At 50.8% G+C, this 21964-nt stretch overlaps 2 protein-coding genes across 3 annotated transcripts in view; one reads left to right on the top strand and one right to left on the bottom strand.

Annotated features, from left to right (window-relative positions):
• Positions 1-12504: 12504 nt before the first annotated feature.
• FOSL1 (FOS like 1, AP-1 transcription factor subunit) lies at positions 12505-20507 on the top strand. The gene is made up of 4 exons (XM_014588362.2): positions 12505-13361; positions 15779-15976; positions 18967-19074; positions 19448-20507. The coding sequence occupies exons 1-4, from the start codon at positions 13260-13262 to the stop codon at positions 19856-19858; spliced, it is 819 nt and encodes a 272-aa protein (XP_014443848.1). The 5' UTR covers positions 12505-13259; the 3' UTR covers positions 19859-20507.
• Positions 20508-21093: 586 nt separating this feature from the next.
• CCDC85B (coiled-coil domain containing 85B) overlaps positions 21094-21964 on the bottom strand; it is a 1814-nt gene continuing 943 nt past the window's right edge. Inside the window, exon 2 of one of the 2 annotated variants that reach the window (XM_027772441.1) lies at positions 21094-21932. In XM_027772441.1, the coding sequence (XP_027628242.1) occupies positions 21330-21932 (603 nt within the window). In that variant the 3' untranslated portion in view covers positions 21094-21329. Of the gene's footprint in view, positions 21944-21964 lie in introns of both variants that reach the window. The other variant, XM_006149918.3, reaches the window with a different exon arrangement.

Genomic DNA, 21964 nt, shown 5'->3' with positions numbered 1-21964 from the left:
TTTTTTTAATCTTTGTCTTGTTCCCAGAGCCTAGCCCAGTGCTTGGCCAGAGCAACCTCTCTATAAATTATCTAATGAATGAGTGAAAATTAGCAACTCAGATCCAGTCCCTGCCTGCGCAATCTGGTCTCATCTCTCCATCACTCCCTACTTCACCCTTCTTGTTCCAGAATCATGGGCTGCTTGTGATTTCCTTGCACATATTCTTGCTGATCTCACTCCTGGGCCTTTGTTCATGTCATTACCTCTGCTTGGCATGCCTGACCCTTGCCTAATTCCCAAGCTCAGCAGTTTCCAACTCCCAGGCCATGACCTGTACCAATCAGATCTGTTAGGAACCGGGCTATACAGGAGGTAAGCAAACAAGCAAAATTTCCTCTGTATTTTTTTTAAAGAATTCTTTTGTTTAACTTTATTTATTTTAATTTGACCAGAAAGGGACAGAATGAGAGAGAAAGCAAGCCACCAGATCCAGGACTCGAACCGTGGTCAGCCATGTGGCAGTCCAGCACCCTTAATCACTACGCCACCTGCCAGCCCCAGTTTCTTCTATTTACAGCTGCTCCCATCAATGGCATTACCTCCTGGGCTCCATATCCTGTCAGATCAGCGGGGGCATTAGATTCTCTTGGGAGCATGGACCCTATTGTGAACTGCACATGTGAGGGGTCTGGGTTGTGTGCTCCTTATGAGAATTTAATGCCTGACGAGCTGAGGTGGAACTGAGACAGTGATTCCAATTCTGCATTATGGTGAATTGTATAATTATTATATATTACAACATAATAATAATAGAAATAAAGTTCACAATAAATGTAATATGCTCAAATCATCCCAAGACCATTTCTTCCCGTTCCTGGTTCATGGAAAAATTTTCTTCCGCGAAGCCAGTCCCTGGTGCCAAACACCTTAGGGACTGCTGCCCTAGATGTCTTCACATCTTAAACCCACCATCTCAGGTATCATCCTGGATCCTTCCCCATCCATTCTCTCCTTGACTATCATGGGCACAACCTCAGGCTTCCACAACACCCACCTGTGCTCTCATCTGTGTGTCCTCCTAGAGAACAATGGCTGTGCTTTGCCCTCCAGGATGTCCTCAGCATCCAGGATAGGGTTTAGCCTTGTGCAGGTGCCAAGTAAACATTCTTTAAAAAAAATTATTTGTTATTATTTTTTCAGTTTTGACCAGGGAGAGCCAGAGAGAAGAAAGAGAAGAAAGAGAGAGCAAGTCACCAGGCCCAGGGCTCGAACCACAGTTGGCCATGTGGGAGTTCAGCGCCCTTAACCATCACACCATCTGCCCACCCTGCCAGTAAACATTCTTGAATAAATAAACGATCAACTGAAAGTCATTCTCTGTCTCAGGACCTCAGTTTCCTTTTTCCATTCATAAGAGTCAGGTGCTATACTATAGGTTTAGGTACATTATTTTATCTAAGCCTCACCTGTCTATATTATTGCTGCCATTTTGCAGAAGAGAAACTAAGACCCAAAGAAGTTCCGTAACTGGTTCAAAGTTACAAAGCTAGTAAGTGGCAAAGCCAAGATCTGAACCCAGGTCATCCAACTCCAGAGCACTTAAAGCATTGTTGAGTCCTCACTATATGATGGGCCTTCAAAAAGTTCATAGAACATGAGCATTATGAAAAACCATGCATGAATTTCCAAAATGTCTTTGCACCAAAGCAAATTTTGTATTTTTGTTTTTTGTTTTTTGTTTTTTTGGAGGTTTTCCCTTAAGTCATATGTGCTCGCCAGGAAGAGACACAAAGAAAGTGAGAGGGAAAGAGAAATCCCCGGGGGAATTGCCACACCGCAATCCCCTCCCATCCATTCTTCCAGAATCTTGGGCAGGCACACTCATGCGCCTAGCATGAGTTTCAAGAGACCAGGTCCGGAACTCGAAGCATGGTCAGCCATCTGCTGGTCCCAAGTGTGGTTTTTTTTTAAAGCGTGCATTCAGTGTAAGTATATAATATACATCTTCAACATTGAACATTTTTTCCATGACCTTTTTGAAGTTTGCTAATATAAAAGTCCTGTTGGGGTAGAGACTAAACAAATAAATGATCCAACAAGCCTTGACCTTTGCCAAGTTCCTTAACATCTTTCTGTTTCAGTTTCCTCATCAGTAAAAAGAGGGCTGTGAGGACCATAATGAGTTAATGCATGCAAACTGCTTGGAGTACTTCAGGGTGTTTGCCCTTACTAATTGAGCCTCAGATTTGTGAAGCACACAGGTTGGGTCCTCAGAACCACCTCCAAGAGATACTAAGCCAGAAAAGACTCCCATTTTACTGATAAAGGAATTGAGGTCTAGGACCAACAGAGCGTAATGGTTATGTTGCTGGACTCCCATGTGGTCGACCGTGGTTCAAGTCCTGGATCTGTCAGCTTAAAACTGCCGATGTGTGTGTGCTTGCCCCAAATTCCAAGAGGAGAATGGAGAAGGGGTTACAGCATGGCCATCTCTCCTGGAGGGTGATTTCTTGCTTTCAGTCTGTCCCTCTGGTGAGCTCATGTGACCCATAGCAAAAATCTCCACAAAAAAAAAAAAAAACTGAGGTCCAGAGAGTGCAGTGACTAAGCCTGCCTAGTCAGGAAGGAAGGTCTCCTAGGTCTACCGTGGGGACTGCTCCCCTGCCAGGCCAAGGGCTCCCCTAAGCCCACAAAGCTGACAACAGGTTGTGCTGTTTGGCCAGCCCCTTACTATAAGGAAGTAGGGAAGTGCCCCAGGCTGGAGAGGCCTGGGCAAATCTGACAAGCCTCTGTGCTCTACTCCTTTTATAAAATAGGAGAAGTCAGCCAGAGATTCAGAGTGTTAACTCCTCTGTGCCTGCCAGCATAATAAACAGTTCTCCTAATAAAATTAAAAAAAAAAAAATAGGGGAAGTAGTGGGTGGGAGCTGCTGACAGAAGCACAGTAGCCAAACGCAATACCGTTTATGGCTGACCTACATGGGAAGGTTCTGGGTTCTAATCCGCGACCTTCCTGAGTATGTCGGATACATATATAGTCATGACCTGTGTCTGACCAAGGATGGGGGTAGATCATAGTGTCAAGACCCTATTGGGCGTGCTTTCTCTCTGTCTCTTTTTCTCATGGAAGAAATAAATAAAATGTGGGGCCAGCCCCATGGCTGGATGGCTTGAAAAACACTCCAGGCACACATATATGAGTGCCCCAAGTCCCAACAGGATGGAGAATTAGGGAAGGGGTTGTGCTGTGACCATGTCCCCTTGGGAGTGCTTTCTCCCTCTTCCTCTCTGTCTCTCTGGAGGAGCACACACACTCTAGGGCAGTTAAAGAAAAAAACAAAAATGCAACAGGGTAAGGGCCCAGCTGAAGTAGCATACTGGATGCTACTGCTCTGCAGGCAGAGGCCAGAGGGGAGGCCCAGGTTTGATTCTCAGCCCATCCTGAAAGCCGGGCACAACTGTCTGTGCCCATAGTTCCAGCTCCTCAGGAGGCTGAGGCAGGAGGATCTTGACATAGGGAGACTTTGTCTATTACAACAAAACAAAAAATAGGGATGGGTGACTGAAGCCAGGAAACCCCAGGCCCCAGAGAAGAGACCCTGGGGAGGGGACAGAACGCCTGCCTCACCCCAACTCTAGCTACTCAGGCAGAATCAAGGCGGACAGGAAACAGCTGAGTCAGGAGACCATTTGGCCAGCACTCTGGCAGGGTTTTGGGGATTTTCCCGGTGGGGCAGCTGCACCCCACTCCCGTCTGCTGGGAGGGGCCCTGGCAGGGATGAGGATTGGGTCACACAGCTGATTCATCCCAGGAGGGAAACTCCCCACTCTGACGTACATCCCCCAGTCACTGAGGGGTAAACCTGAGGGCACCCGACTGAGAAACCCACCAACCCCATCTCTCTCTGGTTGCTGGCCTCTTGGCAGGGCATAAAAAGCCTCAGGCTAGAGAGAGAGACAACCAGAAAGGGCGGCAGGGCTTAGAGAGCAGTTTCCTGGAGAATAAAACTGAAGACGAACCAGGGTGAAGGCTGGCTGAGGGGCACCTCAGGCGTTCTTGCTCATTTGACAGATGAGAAAGTGGAAGCTCAGATAATGAGGGCAAGTACGTGCACAGACCTACCCCCACCGGGCATACTCGAAGCAGTTTACGTGCATTAACTTATGGTTTCACAGCTGTTCCACTGATGGGGAAACTGAGGCAAAAATATGGTAAGTAACCTGGACAAGAGAAGGCTAGAAATGTTTTGAGCCCCCACCAAACCCAAGAGTGCTTGCATACACTTCTGTGGCAAGCAGCGCTGTCCCTGGTCCCTCAGCAGGTTTGGACCCTGGAGGCAGAGGCCTCCCTGGGGTTTGAATTGGCTTCTGGGGATCTTCCACCCTCAGCCTCCAGCTCTGTCCCCTGGAGTTCCAATAAGATGATGAACAGGTCACCCACCAAGCCCTGGCTCCTCGTCTCTGCGAGAGGGAGAAAGCTGGCCCCTGCAGAAAAAACGGCCAAACCCAAAGAGGCCAGGAGAGGGCACTGAAGCATTCCCGCCAAAATCGCTCCAGGGTCTTGACTCTTTTCCAAACCGAAATCCTTGCCTCCCAAGTCAGAGCCTCCCTTTCCTGTCTGCCACCCGCCTTCCACAACACACACACGCACACACACACACACACCTACACATGTTCACTAGGAGTCCAGACTCCAGGCTCCTGCCCTTCAGGGAGCCTGCGCTGGCCCTGCTCCCCTGCCCTGGGCCTAGAGGGTTGCTGAGTATTGAAGGGGATGCTAACAGTTGTGGCTCCTTGAGGTGTGGCCCAGGACCCCACGCAGATGAGTTCTGCCCCATCTGGCTCCCACTCACAGGCTGTATGACTCACCCCCTCGCCCCCCATGACTCAGTTTACATTGCTGCCCAGGGATCCTCCCAGCATGGGTGGGGTGGTTTATTGGCCCAGCCCAGGCCCGCCAGCCTTTCATCCCAGGATGCATGTTTCATCCCACTCCTGGCCAGGAGCAAGAGCTGGCACCTTCTGGGGCAGCGAACCCGGCTCACTGGAGCCTGGGGGACTGGGTGTGTGTGTATGGGGCAGGGGAGTCCCAGGTTTGGGAGGATTAGGGGGAGTCTGAGAACTGAGTGACAGGTTCCAGCTATCCTGGTCTGGGTCTGCAAGGAGCAAGAGCCACTCCAAGAAACTTAAGAGGGCCAAGCCGAGCAGGCAAAACCATCCTGGCAGTGACAGCAAGCCCCTGACACCCTCCCTTCAGAGGAAATGGTCCATACAGGGCAAAACATAATGGCAAGGAAATTCTCACTAACACTCATTGATCCCTTGCGGTATTGGTCCCATGCTCAGCACCATCCATGCCTGATCTCACTTATTTATCCAGTGACCCTGAAAGCAGGTATTATTACTATTATTATGTCTTTTTTAAAATTATTTTATTTGGGCCGGCAAGTGGCATGGTGATTAACGGCACTGGACTCCCACATGGCCGACCACAGTCCAAGTCTCGGACCTGGTGGCTTGCTTTCTCACTTCCTCTCTCTCTCTCTCTGTCTCTCTGATCAAACTGGAAAATAATAATGATAATAATAATAAATAAATTTAAATAAAATAATTCTTTAAAAAATATTTTATTTAACTTTTATTTATTATTTTTTAAAATTTGACCAGAGAGGGACAGAGTGAGAGAGAGAGAGAAGGAAAGTGAGAAAGCAAGCCACCAGATCCAAGACTCAAACCATGGTCAGCCATGTGGGAGTCCAGTGCCCTTAACCACCATGCCACTTGCTGGCCCCTATCATGTCTTTTTTTATAAATGAGAAAGTGGAGGCACTGAAGTTAAGAGAATTGCCTAGGTTACCCAGTCTGGAAGTAGTTGAGCTGGGATTCAAACCCAGGCTATCTGGTGCCAGAACTCATGTTGTCAACCCTACTTCCTCCTGAACTATGCTGATTGAAACAGAGATGAAGAGCTTAATAGCCACTCCTTCCCCGTGGGTCTCCATGGAAATCTCTGGTTTTAGGGACCACAGTATATAAACCATTGCTCTGTAAGAAAGGGAAACTGAAGCTATCAGAGGGAAAAGGATGAACTTGAAGTGGCATAACAAATTGGAGAACTAGAAAAGGCTGGGCCTATGCCTTTGAGGCTCACCACTGGCCTGGGATGAAGAGGTGGCTAATGTGGGATTGGGAGCCCCAAAGAGGGAGTGGGAAGGTAAGAGCCCTGAAGCACTGTGGCCAGCCTCTTCCTTTCTAGAGACTTAGGGTCCTCATCTTCCTCATAGTAGGGTGGGAGGAGGCCCAGGGAACAGACAAAGGACAGGCATATGTGGGTCAGCCAGCATCGTGGGACTCAGGAGAGGGTAGTCCATGGTGATACACGGGTCAGAGAAGTATCAATCCACCAGGGAACCAGCAGTTAGCATAATGGCTATGTCGCTGGACTCCCATGTAGTCAACCATGGTTCGAGTCCCGGATCTGGTGGCTTAAACTCATGCCGGGCGCGTGTGCATGTGTGCCTAAGATCCCGAGAAAAGAATGGAGGAGAAGGGATTGTGGCGTGGCCATCCTCCTGGGGGGTGATTTCTCACTTTCTATCCCTCTGTCTCTCTCTGTCTTTCTGGTGAGTACACGTGCCCTATAGCAAAAACCTCTCAAAAAAAAAGAAAAAAAAAAAAAAAAGAAGTAGCAGTCCACCCACTCTCACCCCTTCTGTTTCCTCAGCCCAGATCCCACCATACAGAAAAAAAAAAAATCAGTAAATAAACCTTAAAAAAAAAAAAAGACAAAACACATGATTAGTGCATGGTAAAATGTGTGAATTCTGGACTGGGACCAGCAGTTAGAGTAATGGCTATGTCACTGGACTCCCATGTAGTTGACCGCAGTTCAAGTCCTGGACTCGGTGGCTTGAAATGCTGGCCGCGTGTGCGTGCGTGTCCAAGATCCTGAGAGGAGAACGGAGGAGAAGGGATTGCGGTGTGGCCATCCCCCCCTGGGTGGGGGTGATTTCTTGCTTTCTGTCTCTCTGTCTCTCTCTGTCTGGCGAGTTCACGAGCCCTATAGCAAAAACCTCTCAAAAAAAAAAAAAAAAGTGTCAGGGCCCAGCAGTTAGTGTAATGGCTATGTTGCTGGACTCCCATGTAGTCGACCGCGGTTCATGTCCCGGACCTGGTGGCTTAAAACTCACGCCGGGCGCATATGTGTGCATGCCCAAGATCCTGATAGGAAAATGGAGAAGGGATTGCAGCGTGGCCTTCCCCCCTCGGGGGTGATTTCTCACTTTCTGTTTCTCTGTCTGTCTCTGTCTGTCTGGTGAGCTCACGGTGCCCTATAGCAAAAAAAGAACGAAGTGTGAATTCCGGAGGCCAGCAGGTGGTATAGGAGTTAAGGTACTAGACTCCCACGTGGGAGTGTACCCTGGATGGAAAATCTCATTTTGTATGCTGTAATGAGGTATAGTGAATGAATGCAAATAAATAAATTTAAATTAAAAAAAAAAAGTACAGCAGGATACTCTCTAGGTAAAAAGATAAACTGGTTACTATGGAGAGGACGGGTATCCCACTGTGTACCCTTTTGTAGCTTTTGGATTTTGAAGTCTATAAATGTGCAATCTAGTACAAAAAGAAATACAATTTTAAAATATTTCTAGTTGAAAAAGAAATGCAGGGCCACCAGGTGGCATGTTGGTTAAGGCACTGGACTCCCACACGGCCAACCGCTATTCGAGTCCCAGACCTGGCGGCTTGCTTTCTCACTGTCCCTCACTCTCTCTCTCTCTCTCTCTGGTCAAATTGAAGAATAATAATAAACAAATTAAATAAATAAGTTTTGAGGGGGAGAGGTTTTTGCTAAAGGGCGCATGCACTCGCCAGAAAGAGTGAGACAGAGAGACAGAAAGCGAGAAATCACCCCCCAGGGGGATGGTCATGCCGCAATCCCTTCTCTTTCATTCTCCTCTTGAGATCTTAGGCACACACGCACACACGCCCGGCGTGAGTTTAAGTCACCAGGTCAAGGACTCGAGCTGTGGCCAACTACATGGAAGCCGAGCGACATAGCCATTACGTCAACTGCTGGTCCCTAAATAATTATTTTTTTTAAATGAAAAAGAAATGCAATAAAAAACATCTTAACTGGCCTTAGCCAGGTGGCATGATAGTTAAGGTGGCTCACTCTCACCTCGCCAGACAGAGAGAGACAGAGAGACAGAAAGCAAGAAATCACCCCCCAGAGGGGATGGTCACGCCGCAATCCCTTCTCCTCCATTCTCCTCTCGGGATCTTGGGCACGCACGCACATGCACCTGGCATAAGTTTTAACCCACCGGCTCCGGGACACGAACCGCGATCGACTAGGTGGGAGGCCAGCGACATAGCCATTACGCTAATTGCTGGTTCCCTCAATCTCATATGTTTGACTATGTGGTTCAAACGGGGACCCAACAGTTTGAGAAATATGCGAGGTACATGTGTGTTCATGCCCAAAATCCCAAGAGGAGAGTAAGAGAGAAGGGATTAAGGCATGGCCATCACTCCTGGGAAGTGCTTTCTCACTTTCCCCCTCTGTCTCTCTCCAGTGAATGCACGTGCCCTATAGCAAAAAGTAAATAAAATAAATAAATATATAGAAAAAAATCTATTTTAAAATAAGTTATTCTCCGCACCTCATGGAATATACAAATACAGGTATAGATGTAAGTACAAATATATACATATATTTTTCTAAAACTCAAAGCCTTTCAAAATGATTGATTGGCCCAGCCGTGGTGGCACAGTGGCAGCATGATGCTCTGCAATGCTGGCAGCCATGTGAGAGGCTGGAGTTCAGATCCCAGGTCAACTTTTACATGCCCAGTACATGCCAGCATGGCTGATTGAGAAGGCTAGGGGGAGGATCATGGCATGGGACCCTGTTAAGGGTGCTTGTCTCTTTCTCTCTCTCTCTGGGAATTCTAGCATCTTAACCACCTTGCCACCTGCTGGCCCCACTCCTTTTTTTCCTCTTTAATTGCCGTGGGTGCATGAGCTCGCCAGTGGGTCAGACCAAGGGAGAGAGAAAGAAAGGGAAAAATCAGCCTCTGGTGGGTCATGATCATAGTGCAATCCCTTCTCTTCCCATTCTCTGTTTTGTCATGATTGTGGGCATGAATATACATTTGCCTGGCACAGTTTTCAAGCTACTGGGGCCAAGACTCAAACCCCAGTTGTCAATATGGGATCCAGCTCCCATAGGGCCAAACTGGACTACAAAGACTAGTATAGTCACTAGACTACAAGGTTGAATCCTCGATTTGTAATTTGCTATAGGGTGTGTGCACTCACCAAAGAAAGAGAGAAACAGAGATAAAGGAAGTGAGAAAGCACCCCTCAGGGGGCTAGATTATGCCCCAATCCCTTCTGGTCCATTCTCCTCTTAGGATTTTAGGCATGCACACACATGTGACTGGCATGTTTTTCAAGCCACTGGGTCCAGGACTTTTTTTTTGAAAGTTTAACAATAAGCCAGTCATAAAAGACTGGTAACCACCTTCCAAGTGTGCCACTCTTCAGAACTTGCACAGCACTTTCACATTTGTGATCTCATTCGATTCACAGGTCACAGCCCATGGCCTGGTGGTTAAGGTGGCTGGATCGCACATGGCCGACAGCACAATTTTGAGACCCAGGCCAAGCAGCCTGAAAAACATCCTGGGCAAATGTGTGCACATGCCCAACATCTCAGAAGGAGAGAGTGGAGGAGAGGGGATTGTGGCGTGACTATCCCCCATGGGAGGTACTTTCTTATTTCCCTCTCTCTCTGTCTCTCTCTGGCAAGCCCACACACCCTCTAACACATTCAAAAATAAAAACAAAAGATCACATATTGTGCAATTCCATTTACATGAATTGTTCAGAAAAAGCAAATCCATAGAGACAGAAAGAAGATTAGCAATTATGGGGATCAGCAGGGGGTGTGGTGGTTAAGGAGCTGGACACTCCTGCAGGGCTGACCACAGTTTGAGTCTTAGACCTGGTGATTTGCTTTCTCACTTTCTCTCTCTCTGTGTGTCTCTCTCTGGTCAAGTTAAAAATGAATGAATAAAATTAAATAAAATAATTCTAAAAAATAATTACCAGGAGCTAGGGGAAGGAGGAATGGTGAAGAATTACTTAATAAGTAATGGAGGCATTTTTCTGGAGTGATTAAGTTTTGAAATTAGAGAAAGGTGATGGTTGCACAACATGGCGAATGTACTAAATGCCTCTGAAGTGTGCACTTTAAAATGGTTAATTGTATGTTACACTATTCCATCTCAATTTAAAAAAATAAACTTCTATGAAGAGTGAATGAAAGCTGAAAACCGTAAACATCACCTCTCAGCCCTGGCGGCACTGAGAGCTCCTGGGTGCCAAGCAGCTCATCCATCGACTTTTTGCCTCACTACAGACCCGAGGGAGGGGATTCTCTGGAGCTTAGAGAGGGGATGTGACTCCCCACCCTCCAGACTCCCAGCAATTGCCGTGGCCCCCTGGGGTTCTTTCTTGGCCTCTCTGGGTGGGAGCTGGTGAGGTCAGGGACCAGGAACGTTTCTGTGGCCACGAGGCGGGCGTTAATGACTGAGGAGCTTGGAATGTGCTCCCTCTGAAAGGACCTCCTTGTGGCTCCGCCAACGGTTAGAGCAGGAAGGGACTTTCAAAGTAATGAAATCACACACGGGTGCATGCACATGCTCACACACACACACACACACACACACATATTTGAGTCCTGAGCCCCTGCTCAGTCAGCTGCCTTAGATTGCTTGGGGAGCGGACAGAGTGACATTTCTGGAGCAGGTGGGTGGCTGCAGTCTTTGTGCCACCAGATGCTGCCTGTGTCACCCCTGACCTATCCAGCTTGGGCCCAGCCAAGGACCTCATATATCAGTGTGTGTGTATGTACACATGTATATGTGTATGCATAGTGATTTGTGATGCCTTCACATGTGATCAGAGTTCTCCCACCCCTGGGACTTTTATTAACATATGAATTTATTTTTGCTACTATTTGTCAAATTCTTACTGTGCTAAGCAGGTGACATTATTTTATTTCTATGCCCCAACAACCCTGAGATGTAGCCATCACTAGGTCTCCATTTTACAAAGGAGGAAACCAAGTTCTGAAGGATTGTGCATCTCATCTAGGACACACAAACTAGCCCAATCAGAATTCAAACCCAGAACCCAAAGCTGTATGACTCTAGCGTGCCTGTTGTTGCCACGGGTCACGCTGCCTCAAAAAATCCCCGCCCTGATTTCTGTCTGTCTGTCTCTCTCTCTCTCTCTCTCTCCCTCACACACTAACAAAAGACAACAGTGAGTAGAACAAGGACAAGGGAGAGGCACCGGGCTGGTAACCACCTTCCAAGTGCGCAGCACTTCAGAGCTTACGTAGCACTTTCACATTTGTGATCTCATTCGATTCTACAGCAGCCCCGTGAGGTGAGCAGGCAGGACCAACTGGGACTGTGACTCAGAGGGTAGGTGACCTGCTCAGGGTCACACAGATAGAAAATGGTAGCTTTGGACCTGAACTTCCAGAACCAAGCTGGCCTCCTGGTTCTCCACCCTGAGAGCACCCACAGGCCCCGACCTCTATTCCCAAGGCAGGTAGCCCAGGAACCAGGCATCTCCCACCTCCAACTCCATAGCAAAACTGGAGTCATTCAAATGGAGGTACTGGTGGGAAAGCAGGAGCACTCTGCCCTCTTTCTGTAGTTGTGTGCCAGCGGCACTACTCTCTCTGGGCCTCAGTTTCCTCATCTGCAAAGTGGGAGGAAGTGGAAAAGACGCTTTGGGATGGTGCTCTCGGCACGAACATTGGCATGTGTGAACCGTTCTGTGAAGCTGTGAGGGCTTTGAAAAATCTTGGCTGAGCCTGGGCTTGGCACGCTGCTTCAGCCACTCAGTGACCTTGGGCAATTCGTTTGAGGATCTTTCAGCCCCAGTTTCTCTTCAGTAAAATGGAGGACCATAGCGGTCTTCCTGAACACATCTGTCCTCACATTCACTCAAACGTTTGACACATTCGTTTTTAAAAAAATAATTATTATATTTAATTTATTTATTTGTTTATTTTTATTTGACCGTAGAGGGACACAGACAGAGAGAGAGGAGAGAACAGAGATAAAGAGAAACTGAGAAAGCAAACTACCAGGTCCAGGACTCAAACTGTGGTTGGCCATATGGGAGTCCAGCCTCTTTAACCACCTCACCACCTGCTGGCCTCAACGTTTGACACATTCTTCAAAGAAGATGATGACCACACAGTGCCCAAAGAGCACTGACAATAAAGAGGGGATTCATCAGCTCTCAGGACACCCACGCACTGCAGGCCCTCTGCATGTCGGGGCTCTGAATTAAAACTCATTAGAACTGCAGAAGTTATTCTAAGGAACACAACTATACTGCATTATATTTGTGGGTAGTTCAAAGCATTACCATGTTTATTGCCAGCATTTAAAATACGCCACCATTTTTGTAACCTTGTTTTGTCATTTATTCATTTTTTAATATAGCTGAAGCCTTATAACAATGCCAGTGGAGGGGCCTCACGCCCCGACTGTGAAGCCATAGGTGTTAGTTGACGTGGCTCCTGACATGAAATAAGCACTCGGTAAATAATAATGATGACAATCCATCACATTCATAATCCATTATACAGTTTCCGGGCCGTTTTCACATTCTCACTTCTGTCCCCCTCACGCGACAAGGTAGCTCTGTGATTATTTCGTCCTGTTTTACAAAAGCCGACACGGAAGCACGCCCAGGTCGGGAGAAGTCTCGGGATCGCCGGCCCAGAGTGCCACGGCCGTCCTGCGGGCTGCGCTCGGGGGCGGGGCGGGGCGGGGCGGAGCTCCCGGCTCCCGGCAGGTGCGTCAATCCACGGGGGAATCCTCGGCTCCACCTGGGCGCGGCGAGGAAATTGCACCATGTAAGGGCAACTACGTCAGAGGGGGCGGGTCCGCCGAGGTCTGTAGGGAGCGCCCGGTCTACCCCTTTCCCCACGGTAAGGCAGTTGCCTGACTGTGGGAGGCGTGGAAAAGTTCGGCTCCGACTGGCAAAAGGCGGTACCGTCTGGAGAGGTGGAGCCTGGAGGTGACCCGCGCGGCTGCGAAACGCCCCCACCCCCCGCGGTCCAAGTGGTTCAGCCCGAGAACTCTTCATTCATAAAAAGAAAGGACTCCGCGAGGCTCCAGTGAGTCAGACCCCAAGCCGCCGACGCGGACCCTACAGAGCAGCCAGACCAGGGAATGTTCCGAGACTTTGGGGAACCCGGACCGAGCTCCGGAGCCGGCAGCGCGTACGGTGGCCCCGCGCAGCCCCCAGCCGCGGCGCAGGCGGCGGCTCAGCAGGTGAGGACCTGGCTCCTGGGGTCCAGGGTGGACAGCGCTTATGACGGCGGCGCTGGCTCCTGTACGCTCCGAAACTGGGGCGGGCAAAAGGAGCTCCCGGGTCTGGGGACCTGGGCCGAGATCTCCGCCACCCTCACGACCCAGAGGGCTCTCAAAGATGTGCTATCGGTCCCTCCGTCGTCTTTCTTTCCTCCTGTCCACCGCTAATTTCTGTGTACCCACCTGCCTCAGAAGGGACCCCGGATACCTGGGCTAGTCCCAGCCCCAACAAGATTAGAGGGCGTCTCCATCTCGGGCTGAGTTCCTGGGGTCTGCAGTCTGCGCTAAAGCTGAGACGCCCCGACACAGTGGGGTGGCGGGTTCCTCTGAAAACCAGTCAGGGCACAATGGGAATCCTCGCACTTTCTGCGACTGTCTTTGTGTCCGTCCGTTGTGTCGGTCTTTCCGTACAGCGTTGCCACGTCGCTGTCTCTCCGCACGTGGAGCTTGGTGGGCTTGGGCAGCGGAACTCCGGAGGCGGCTCTCTACCCCTTAGCTGGATGGGGCAAGTAGAGATCGCGAGGTGTCGCGACGTGCGCGGGGACATGCTGCGGGCGACATCTGCGCCCCCGCCTTTCAGCACCCGGCGGCGCCCATTGCCGTTTGCGGGGAGGTGGGGGGCAGAGGAGGCTGCAGGTGCTCATTTCCTGTTGAGGGGCTACGAGCACGTGTTGCCAGGGAGGGAAGGAGCGGCGTCCGTTCCGCCGAGTCACGGCGGCCGAGTCACGGTGGCTGACTCACCCTGGGCGCCCCTCCCTTCCTGGCCCCGAGCAGCCCGACAGCCCGACAACCTCGGGAGCGCGAGATGCCGCCGGCGATGCCCTGGGCCCGGAACTGGGGTCACTGGGCCGCTGGGCCCACAGCCCTGGGCTGGGGCCACCGCTGCCGGGACTTGCCTGGGCTTGAGGAGCCCTTCCCGGAAGACTGAGCGCCCACACCCAGGGCCCAGCGCCCATAGGGCTCGAACCTGTTCTCTGCCTAGAAATTGAGCCCTCATTCCAACCCATTCTTTAGATTTCTGTCCGTAAAAGAATGGTCACAGGAGCACCAAGACCCTTACGCATGTTGCCAGGTGTAGTGCCAGCCACTTTCCTCCTCATTTACCATATATTATGGAATGTAAGGTCCTAGAGGTTTAAAAATACCACCATTATTTTGTGCCATTAGTTTATTAATTGTGTCTTTAATTTTGTTTATTCATTCATTTATTTTAATTTGACCAGAGAGAAACACAAAGAGAGAGAGAGAGAGGAAAAGTGAGAAAGCAAGGCACCAGGTCCAGGACTCGAACCATGTTCAGCCATGTGGGAGTGTCCAGTGCCTTAATCACCACACCACCTGCTTAGTTCCTGCCACTAGTTTTTTTTTTTTTTTTTTTTTGGAGAGGTTTTCGCTATAGGGCGCGTGCGCTCGCCAGACAGACAGAGAGAGACATAGAGACAGAAAGCGAGAAATCACCCCCCAGAGGGGATGGTCACGCCGCAATCCCTTCTCCTCCATTCTCCTCTCGGGATCTTGGGCACGCACGCACACGCTCCCGGCATGAGTTTTAAGCCACCGGGTCCGGGACGCGAACCGCAGTCGACTACGTGGGAGTCCAGCCACATAGCCATTACGCTAACTGCTGGTTCCCCTGCCACTAGTTTTTTGAATGGCCTATTAAACCATGCTTTCAGCGCTATTAAAGCTTACTTCTTAGCATCAACCAAATGCTGTAATCTTTACCTATGATAATATTAAAAAATGAGAAAACCTAGGCACATTGTCATGAAATAACTTGCCCAGAGTTATACAGCCAAGTGGCTGAGCTGAGATTAACTGTGGGACAGCCTGAACCCAAAGCAGTGGCTCTTGTCTGCCACAGCCCTTCTGCTTTGGGTAGCTGCCACTTAACCAGACTCTTGTCACACAAATTCTCTCACCTGATTCTCACAGCCACTCTGAGAACCAGAAGCATAATTATCTTCTTTATGTAGATGGGTGTAGGAGTGGGTAAGAGTCTAGTCTCCTAGTCTGTAATCCCATTTGCTACTTACTGGCTGTGCGTCTGTGTATAACTGTTTCTCCTGTTTGAAAATGAAGATGCTAGTGTGCCAATTATATGAGTCAGTATTTGAACAGTGCCTGGCAGTTCACTCTTTGTAAGTATTAACTCTGATGGAGAACTAGAAGCACAGAGTGGCTATGTAAACTGCTCAAAGTCACACAGCTCATGAGCAGGGATTTGCCTTTTTTCCATCTCACTACCAAGTCATGCTGCTTCTGGTCTCCCAGAACCAGCATCTGCATGGAAGGTAGACAGCAATGTGGCTTCTTCCACGGAAAGCCCTGTACAGTCCACACAGACTCATCTCTGGCCTTCAATTTTTATCCCTCAGAAGTTCCATCTTGGGCCAAGCGTCAATGCTGTGAGTGGTAGCCAGGAGCTACAGTGGATGGTGCGGCCTCACTTCCTGGGACCCAGCAGCTACCCTCGGCCTCTGGCCTATCCTCAGTACAGCCCCCCACAGCCCCGGCCAGGAGTCATCCGGGTTGTGGGGCCACCTCCCGGGGTGCGTCGCAGGCCCTGTGAACAGGTAAGCAGTGGCACTGGTTCTGATTGCCCACAGGAGTGCTAGGGTGCAGAGGGCAAGTTCTTGCTGGAAAGGTGAGCACAGGCTTAGAAGGGGGAGGTAGGGCCACTGATGACTACTGCCCAAGGTAGAAAGTGATACAAGCCCCTGGGGAGTCCCAGAGGACAAAAGGTTTCTTCTGAAATCTTCCTGGAGACGATGGCATTTTAGCCTAGAAAGGTGGTAGAAAGGAAAGGGCATTTCAAGTGTAAAGGATGGCAGGAACAGTCATGGAGGGTGATGCCCCACAGAGATGTACAACGATTATATGTAAACCAGAAATCACCATAAAAAGGAAGACTGAGGGGCCGCAGGTGGTATGGTAGTTAACACTGGACTCCCACGTGGCCGACCTTGGTTTTGAGTTCTGGACCTGGCTTGCTTTCTCACTTTCTCTCTCACTCTCTCACTCTCTCGCTCTAGCTCTCGCTCTACCCTTCTCTGGTCCAATTTTAAAAATAAATAATGTTAAATAAAATATTTTTCTAAAAAAAGAAAGAATGGAAGAGGAGGTTAGAATGTGTAAGGTGAGCATGTGGAAAGGTGAGAGGGTCTGAGCCTGCTGACAGGCATGAAGGTGGTGGTGGCTTATGATATCTGTGTAATTGAGGAAAGAATAGAAATTAGAGGGTTCCCTGTAGTTGCTGTCTGGGTTTTAATTTCCTATCTTATTTTAGGAGGTGTTTGTTTGTTTGTTTGTTTTAATTTGCTAGAAGGCACATGAACTCACCAGAGAGAGACAGAGAGGGAGAGGGAAAAAAGCACAGTAGAGTGTGGTCATGCCACAATCCCTTCTTCGTTTCTCCATCTGTTGGGATTTGGGACATATACCTACATGTGCCTGGTGTGCTTTTCAAACTGCTGGAGACCAGGATTTGAATTGCCCAGTTTGCCACAGGGGATATGGCTCCCTTAACCCCCAGGCCATGGAGATGGACTTTTCTTATCTAATGTAATCCTCACCAAAACCCTCTGGGGAATGTACTCTGATCTCCCCCATCGGCCAGCTGAGGAAATGGAGATACACTGCAGTAGTGAATTGCCCAAGATCACACATGAAGTGAGTAAGAAGACAGGACTGGGAGAGACCTTGTCCCCAGACCTATCTGATGCTAAAGTCAAATCCTAATGCACCAAACTACACTTCTCACTAGGAGCTAATGAAGGCTCAAAGCAAAGGTACCTGAGAACTCTTGCCTTCCAAAGTCCTTACCAAAATTCATGAATTAGAATTGGAGGGTCTTTAAGAGAGTGTCTTCTCTTCCCTCTTCCTGGGGTGAGTTGGTATATGAGATGATAATGGGGTGATGCATGTACATTACAAAGCTTCCTCCAGGGACCAGCAGTTGGCATAATTGCTAATGTTACTGGACTCCCATGTAGTCGAATGCGGTTTGAGTCCCGGACCCAGTGACTTAAACTCATGCCAGGCGTGTGTGTGTGTGTGTGTGTGTGTGTGTGTGTGTGTATGCCCAAGATCCCAAGAGGAGAATGGAGGAGAGGGGATGGTGACATGACCATTCCCCCCCACTCCCCTCGGGGCTGATTTTTTGCTTTCTGTCTCTCTCTGTCTTTCTGGTGAGCGCACACACCCTAGAGCAAAAACTTCTCAAAAAAAAAAAAAAAAAGCTTCCTCTGATGTCTGGATAGATGATGGAGAGGGAGGTTGGGATCTTGGGAAAGATATGAGATCAGCTAAGGGGCAGGTTTCCCAGAAACAGAATGACTGGCCTTTGTGACCAACTGGAGAAGGGGATTATGGTGTGAGCCTCAGAAGCAGGTAGGGGTAACACCTGCAGTACTTCTTTCCTTCAGCCCTGTCCTGATGGTGACCTTTGATCCTAGGTACCCCCAGGTTGTGGCTGAGTGGGGTCCTTTTGGAGGAGGCGGTCTCTATCAGCTGGCCTTTCACTCAGTGTTGAAAAGAGTGAGGGATGCTAGTGCCTGCTCTGGAGCCATAAACAAGTTGTTCATCCCCTCTGGGCTTCAGTGTTTCACACAGAAAATTAAGAATCAGTGTGGAGGAGCCAACAGATGGCGTGGTGGTTAGGGTGCTGGACTCCCCCATGGCCAACTGTGATATGAGTCTTGGACCTGTTGACTTGCTTTCTCACTTTCTCTGTCTCTCTCTGATAAGCACAAATCAAATAATAATAACAAATACAATTTTTAAAAATTGATGTAGAGTCAGCTCCATGGCACAGGGGTAATGCACTGCTAAAGAGAAATTGGATCCCACGCAGGGTCTGCAGTTTAAAATTTCTGGCAGCCTTAACCCAAAATTCACCAGGCACATGCACAGGTCCTGAAATTCCCATGGGCTAGAGGGCTGGAGGAAGGGGATAGGGTATAGCCAGACCTTGTGAAGGATATTCATCGCTCTCCGTCTCTCACATTCACTTGCACACATGAGTAAAGAGGAAAAAAAAGCTATGTAAAGTGCTTAGCTAGCACATAGTAGGCTCCTGATAAATTGTAACTTACTCAGCAGCACTGGTTAACCCTCCTAATGCTTATAGTTCTTGGTGGAAGAGGGCACCAGGTTGTCCAGAAGGATGAGGGTCTGGAGAAAAGGGGTAACCTGGTCCCAGAGGATCAGAGGGAGAAAAGGCCACTTCTGGCTGGGGGGTGAGAAGACTTCCTGGAGGTCAGGGCATTGTAATTGAGTCCTGGGAGATGAGGAGGGGTAAAGTTTGTGGAGAGTGATGGCATTTGGGAACAGGAATGAGCACTAAAACAGAGGTGAGAGGGAATCTGATCAATCCAAGCTGACTAGCTAGCGCCGGCTGCGGGGAACTGGTCAGGCTGCTGTGGCCCCTAAATCACAGTGAGGGGGCCTCCCCGCATTGCTCTGCTCTGCGCTCAGCCCGGGTCCTACCACCGCCACTGTGGGCCGGTGAGTGTCAGGCAGCCAGTGGTTCAGGGTCTGTCTCGTTTTTCTCCCCACCACCCAGATCAGCCCCGAGGAGGAGGAGCGCCGGCGAGTGAGGCGCGAGCGGAACAAGCTGGCCGCGGCCAAGTGTAGGAACCGGAGGAAGGAACTGACCGACTTCCTTCAGGCGGTGAGCACCGGCCGGTGTAGGGGGCATCCAGGCCCTGGCCCACCCAGCACACAGCCCACGGGGCCCTACTGTGTATCCACCCACCCTCTCCATCAGAGGGCAGTCCCTCTGGGAAAGGTCGAGGAAAAGGCGATTAAAATCAGCTGCAGCTCCTCTTATTCGGCACAGCAGAACCCAAACCCAGCCGCAATCTCCTAAAACACAAGCCTGATGGGAGTCTGCCCATTTTCTCCCAGGGCCTCATGGGAATTGCAGTCCGGGCTTACTGGGGACTCCCAAATCCACCCACCATCCTCGCCATCCTCCCACCAGAAGCTACTAGGCAGAGATATTCAACCCTGCTCGTCCTGACTTCTCTTCTGGCCCCCTTCAGGAGACTGACAAGCTGGAGGATGAGAAATCCGGGCTGCAGCGAGAGATTGAGGAGCTGCAGAAGCAGAAGGAGCGTCTAGAGCTGGTGCTGGAAGCACACCGACCCATCTGTAAAATTCCAGAAGGACCCAAAGAGAGAGACACAGCCAGTACCAGTGGCAAGAGCAGCCCACCAGCCCCCTGCCGCCCTGTACCCTGCATCTCCCTGTCCCCAGGGCCTGTGCTTGAACCCGAGGCATTGCACACTCCCACACTCATGACCACACCCTCCCTGACTCCTTTCACCCCCAGTCTGGTGTTCACCTACCCCAGTACCCCTGAGCCCTGTGCCTCAGCTCATCGCAAGAGTAGCAGCAGCAGTGGGGACCCATCCTCTGACCCCCTTGGGTCCCCCACTCTCCTTGCTTTGTGAGGTACCCCAACCCCACTCCCTGCAGTGTTACCCTAGCCAACTTCTCCTCCACACCCATTGGTCTAGCTGGCCTGGACCATTCTGCATGCCCCCATCAGGGTCTTCATTCCTCCACATGAGACTGAGCATTTTGCTTTGTGACAGAGCCAGTTTAGGGCCACCAAAGCTGCCCACTGTTTCTCTAGAGCTGGCCTCTATAACAATTTACACTAAATCAGAGACAAATATTTCCCATTTGGGCCACAGAAATTCTGGCAGCCTGAAGACATTTTGTAAATACCTAGAGGTCCTCTGGAATCCTAACCCCTTCCAGGCCATCCCCACACTCTCCACGACCTTCTGCCTATGACCCACTCAACCCTACCCCCTGACAGAAGGTGCCATTCTACCAGCCTAGAACACTAACTCACTCAGCCCCCACTGCCAGCAGCAGCAAGTGACCAGACCAGGCCATTTGCTGGCCCTTCCTGTGTGGCACAGTTCAGGAGGTGCCAGAGGCTTCCATGATGAGCTGACCTGCAGTCCCCTGCTCTAAGAAGCCTTTAGTTCCAGGGATTCCAAGCCTCTACAGAAGACAGCTGCTATTTATTTTCCTAAAGAGAGTATTTTTATACAAACCTGCCAAAATGGAATAAAAGGCTTGAAGCTCTGGCCTGAGTGTTTCCTTGGTTGGATCCAGAAGCCCTACATGCCTATCTCAGCCCCAGACTGTGTGACCTTGGACAAATTCTTCGATATTTTGGAACCTCCACTGTTTTAGCTGACAAATGGGGCTACAAGTGTTACACCTCACCTACAGAACTGAAAGGAGAGCGCTCTGGAGTGCAAGCATTGGATTATCATTCTCCGGTGGGGTCCCACCGTGCTCCTGCTTGTGCCACAGGGGGGCGCTGTTATGACACCCCCCCCAAACTCCTTCAAGCTTCAGAAAAGGCTGCTGAGTGGGTTCTAGGTCCCCAACACCTGCTTCCTGCCCCATTGTCTTGGACAGGAAGGAACCAGGAAGGGAGCTGGAGCCACTTCAGGGGCCGGATTATGGCCTGTCCCGGCACCCAACGGGGGATGGGGGCGAGTGAGTGGTTTACCACGGTCCCGCATCCCACCCAGGTTCGGGGCAATGGGGGAGTCAGCCACATTAGTCGACAGTCCTAATGGGAATTGTACCTCGTCTCAGCGTCACCGCCCTTGCCCCAGACCCCGGCGAAACCCAAAGAGACGCTGCCCAAACTGCGGGCTCCGCTTCCGCCCCGGTTTATTAGCCCTCACCCAACCCCCAACAAGTCTTTCCGCTCCAGTCCCCTTGCTGCCCTGCCAGCGAGAGCGAGGGACCCTTCTTGGTTCCAGGGTTTCTTAATCCATGCCATCGGCCCCTCGTGCGTAGTCGGGGCGGTGGCCAGGTTGAGAGGTCCACGGCAGTTCTGGCGTTCTGGGAGCAATTCAGGCGGGCGTCGGCGCGGTGCAAGCAGGGCCCTCAGTCGTCAGGAGAGCAGGCCAGGGGCAACTGATCAGGACTGCCCACACTACCAGTGCTGGAGCTTCCATCGCCTAGGTCGCGGGGCCCGCAAGGGGGCAGGGCGAGCTCGGGTGTTGGCCCTGCGCCTGAACCCCCGGAGCTGCCTGGGCCACCGCGGGGGCCCCACTCCTCGCCCAGCGCCAGGCACAGCTCTTTAAGCGCCAGGTTCTCCCGCAGCAGCTCCTCCTGGCGGCCCTCCAGTTCGGCCAGCTTCTGCCAACAGCCTCCCAGGTCCTCGCGCACCGCCCGGGATGCTTGGGTCCCGAAGAGCTGCCACTGGCGCGCGGCGCGCCGCCCGCGCTGGCGCTCGGAGTCCAGAAAGCAGCAGAGGTCGCGCAGCTCGCGGTTCTCCGCCTGCAGGCGCCGGTTGAGCTGCTTGAGTTCTCGGATCTCTCCCAGGTGACCCTGCAGCTGGCGATTCACCTCCTGCATAAGACGGCCGCGCTGCACCAGTGCTGCCAGGCGCGCCCCCCCCCCCCGCCGCAGGCGCCGCACCAGCTCTTCCTTGCCCAGCGCCGCCATCTCCTCGTCCGTCAGCTCCTCCAGGCCGCCTGCCTCGGCCTCCATGGCTGGTCGGGCCGCCCGGGCGTCCG

This window comes from Tupaia chinensis, unplaced genomic scaffold (assembly GCF_000334495.1).
Source record: "Tupaia chinensis unplaced genomic scaffold, TupChi_1.0 Scaffold000273_1, whole genome shotgun sequence".
Lineage (NCBI taxonomy): Eukaryota > Metazoa > Chordata > Mammalia > Scandentia > Tupaiidae > Tupaia > Tupaia belangeri.
The sequence above is the reverse complement of the archived record's forward strand: the minus strand, read 5'-3'. Positions and strand labels throughout refer to the sequence as shown.

Excerpts from the sequence above, each read along its gene's own strand:
- FOSL1 (XM_014588362.2), top strand. The coding sequence starts at position 13,260 with ATGTTCCGAGACTTTGGGGAACCCGGACCGAGCTCCGGAGCCGGCAGC. Across the intron at positions 13,362-15,778 it reads CGCAGGCGGCGGCTCAGCAG|AAGTTCCATCTTGGGCCAAG; the intron begins GTGAGGACCTGG and ends TTTATCCCTCAG. Across the intron at positions 15,977-18,966 it reads GTCGCAGGCCCTGTGAACAG|ATCAGCCCCGAGGAGGAGGA; the intron begins GTAAGCAGTGGC and ends CCCACCACCCAG.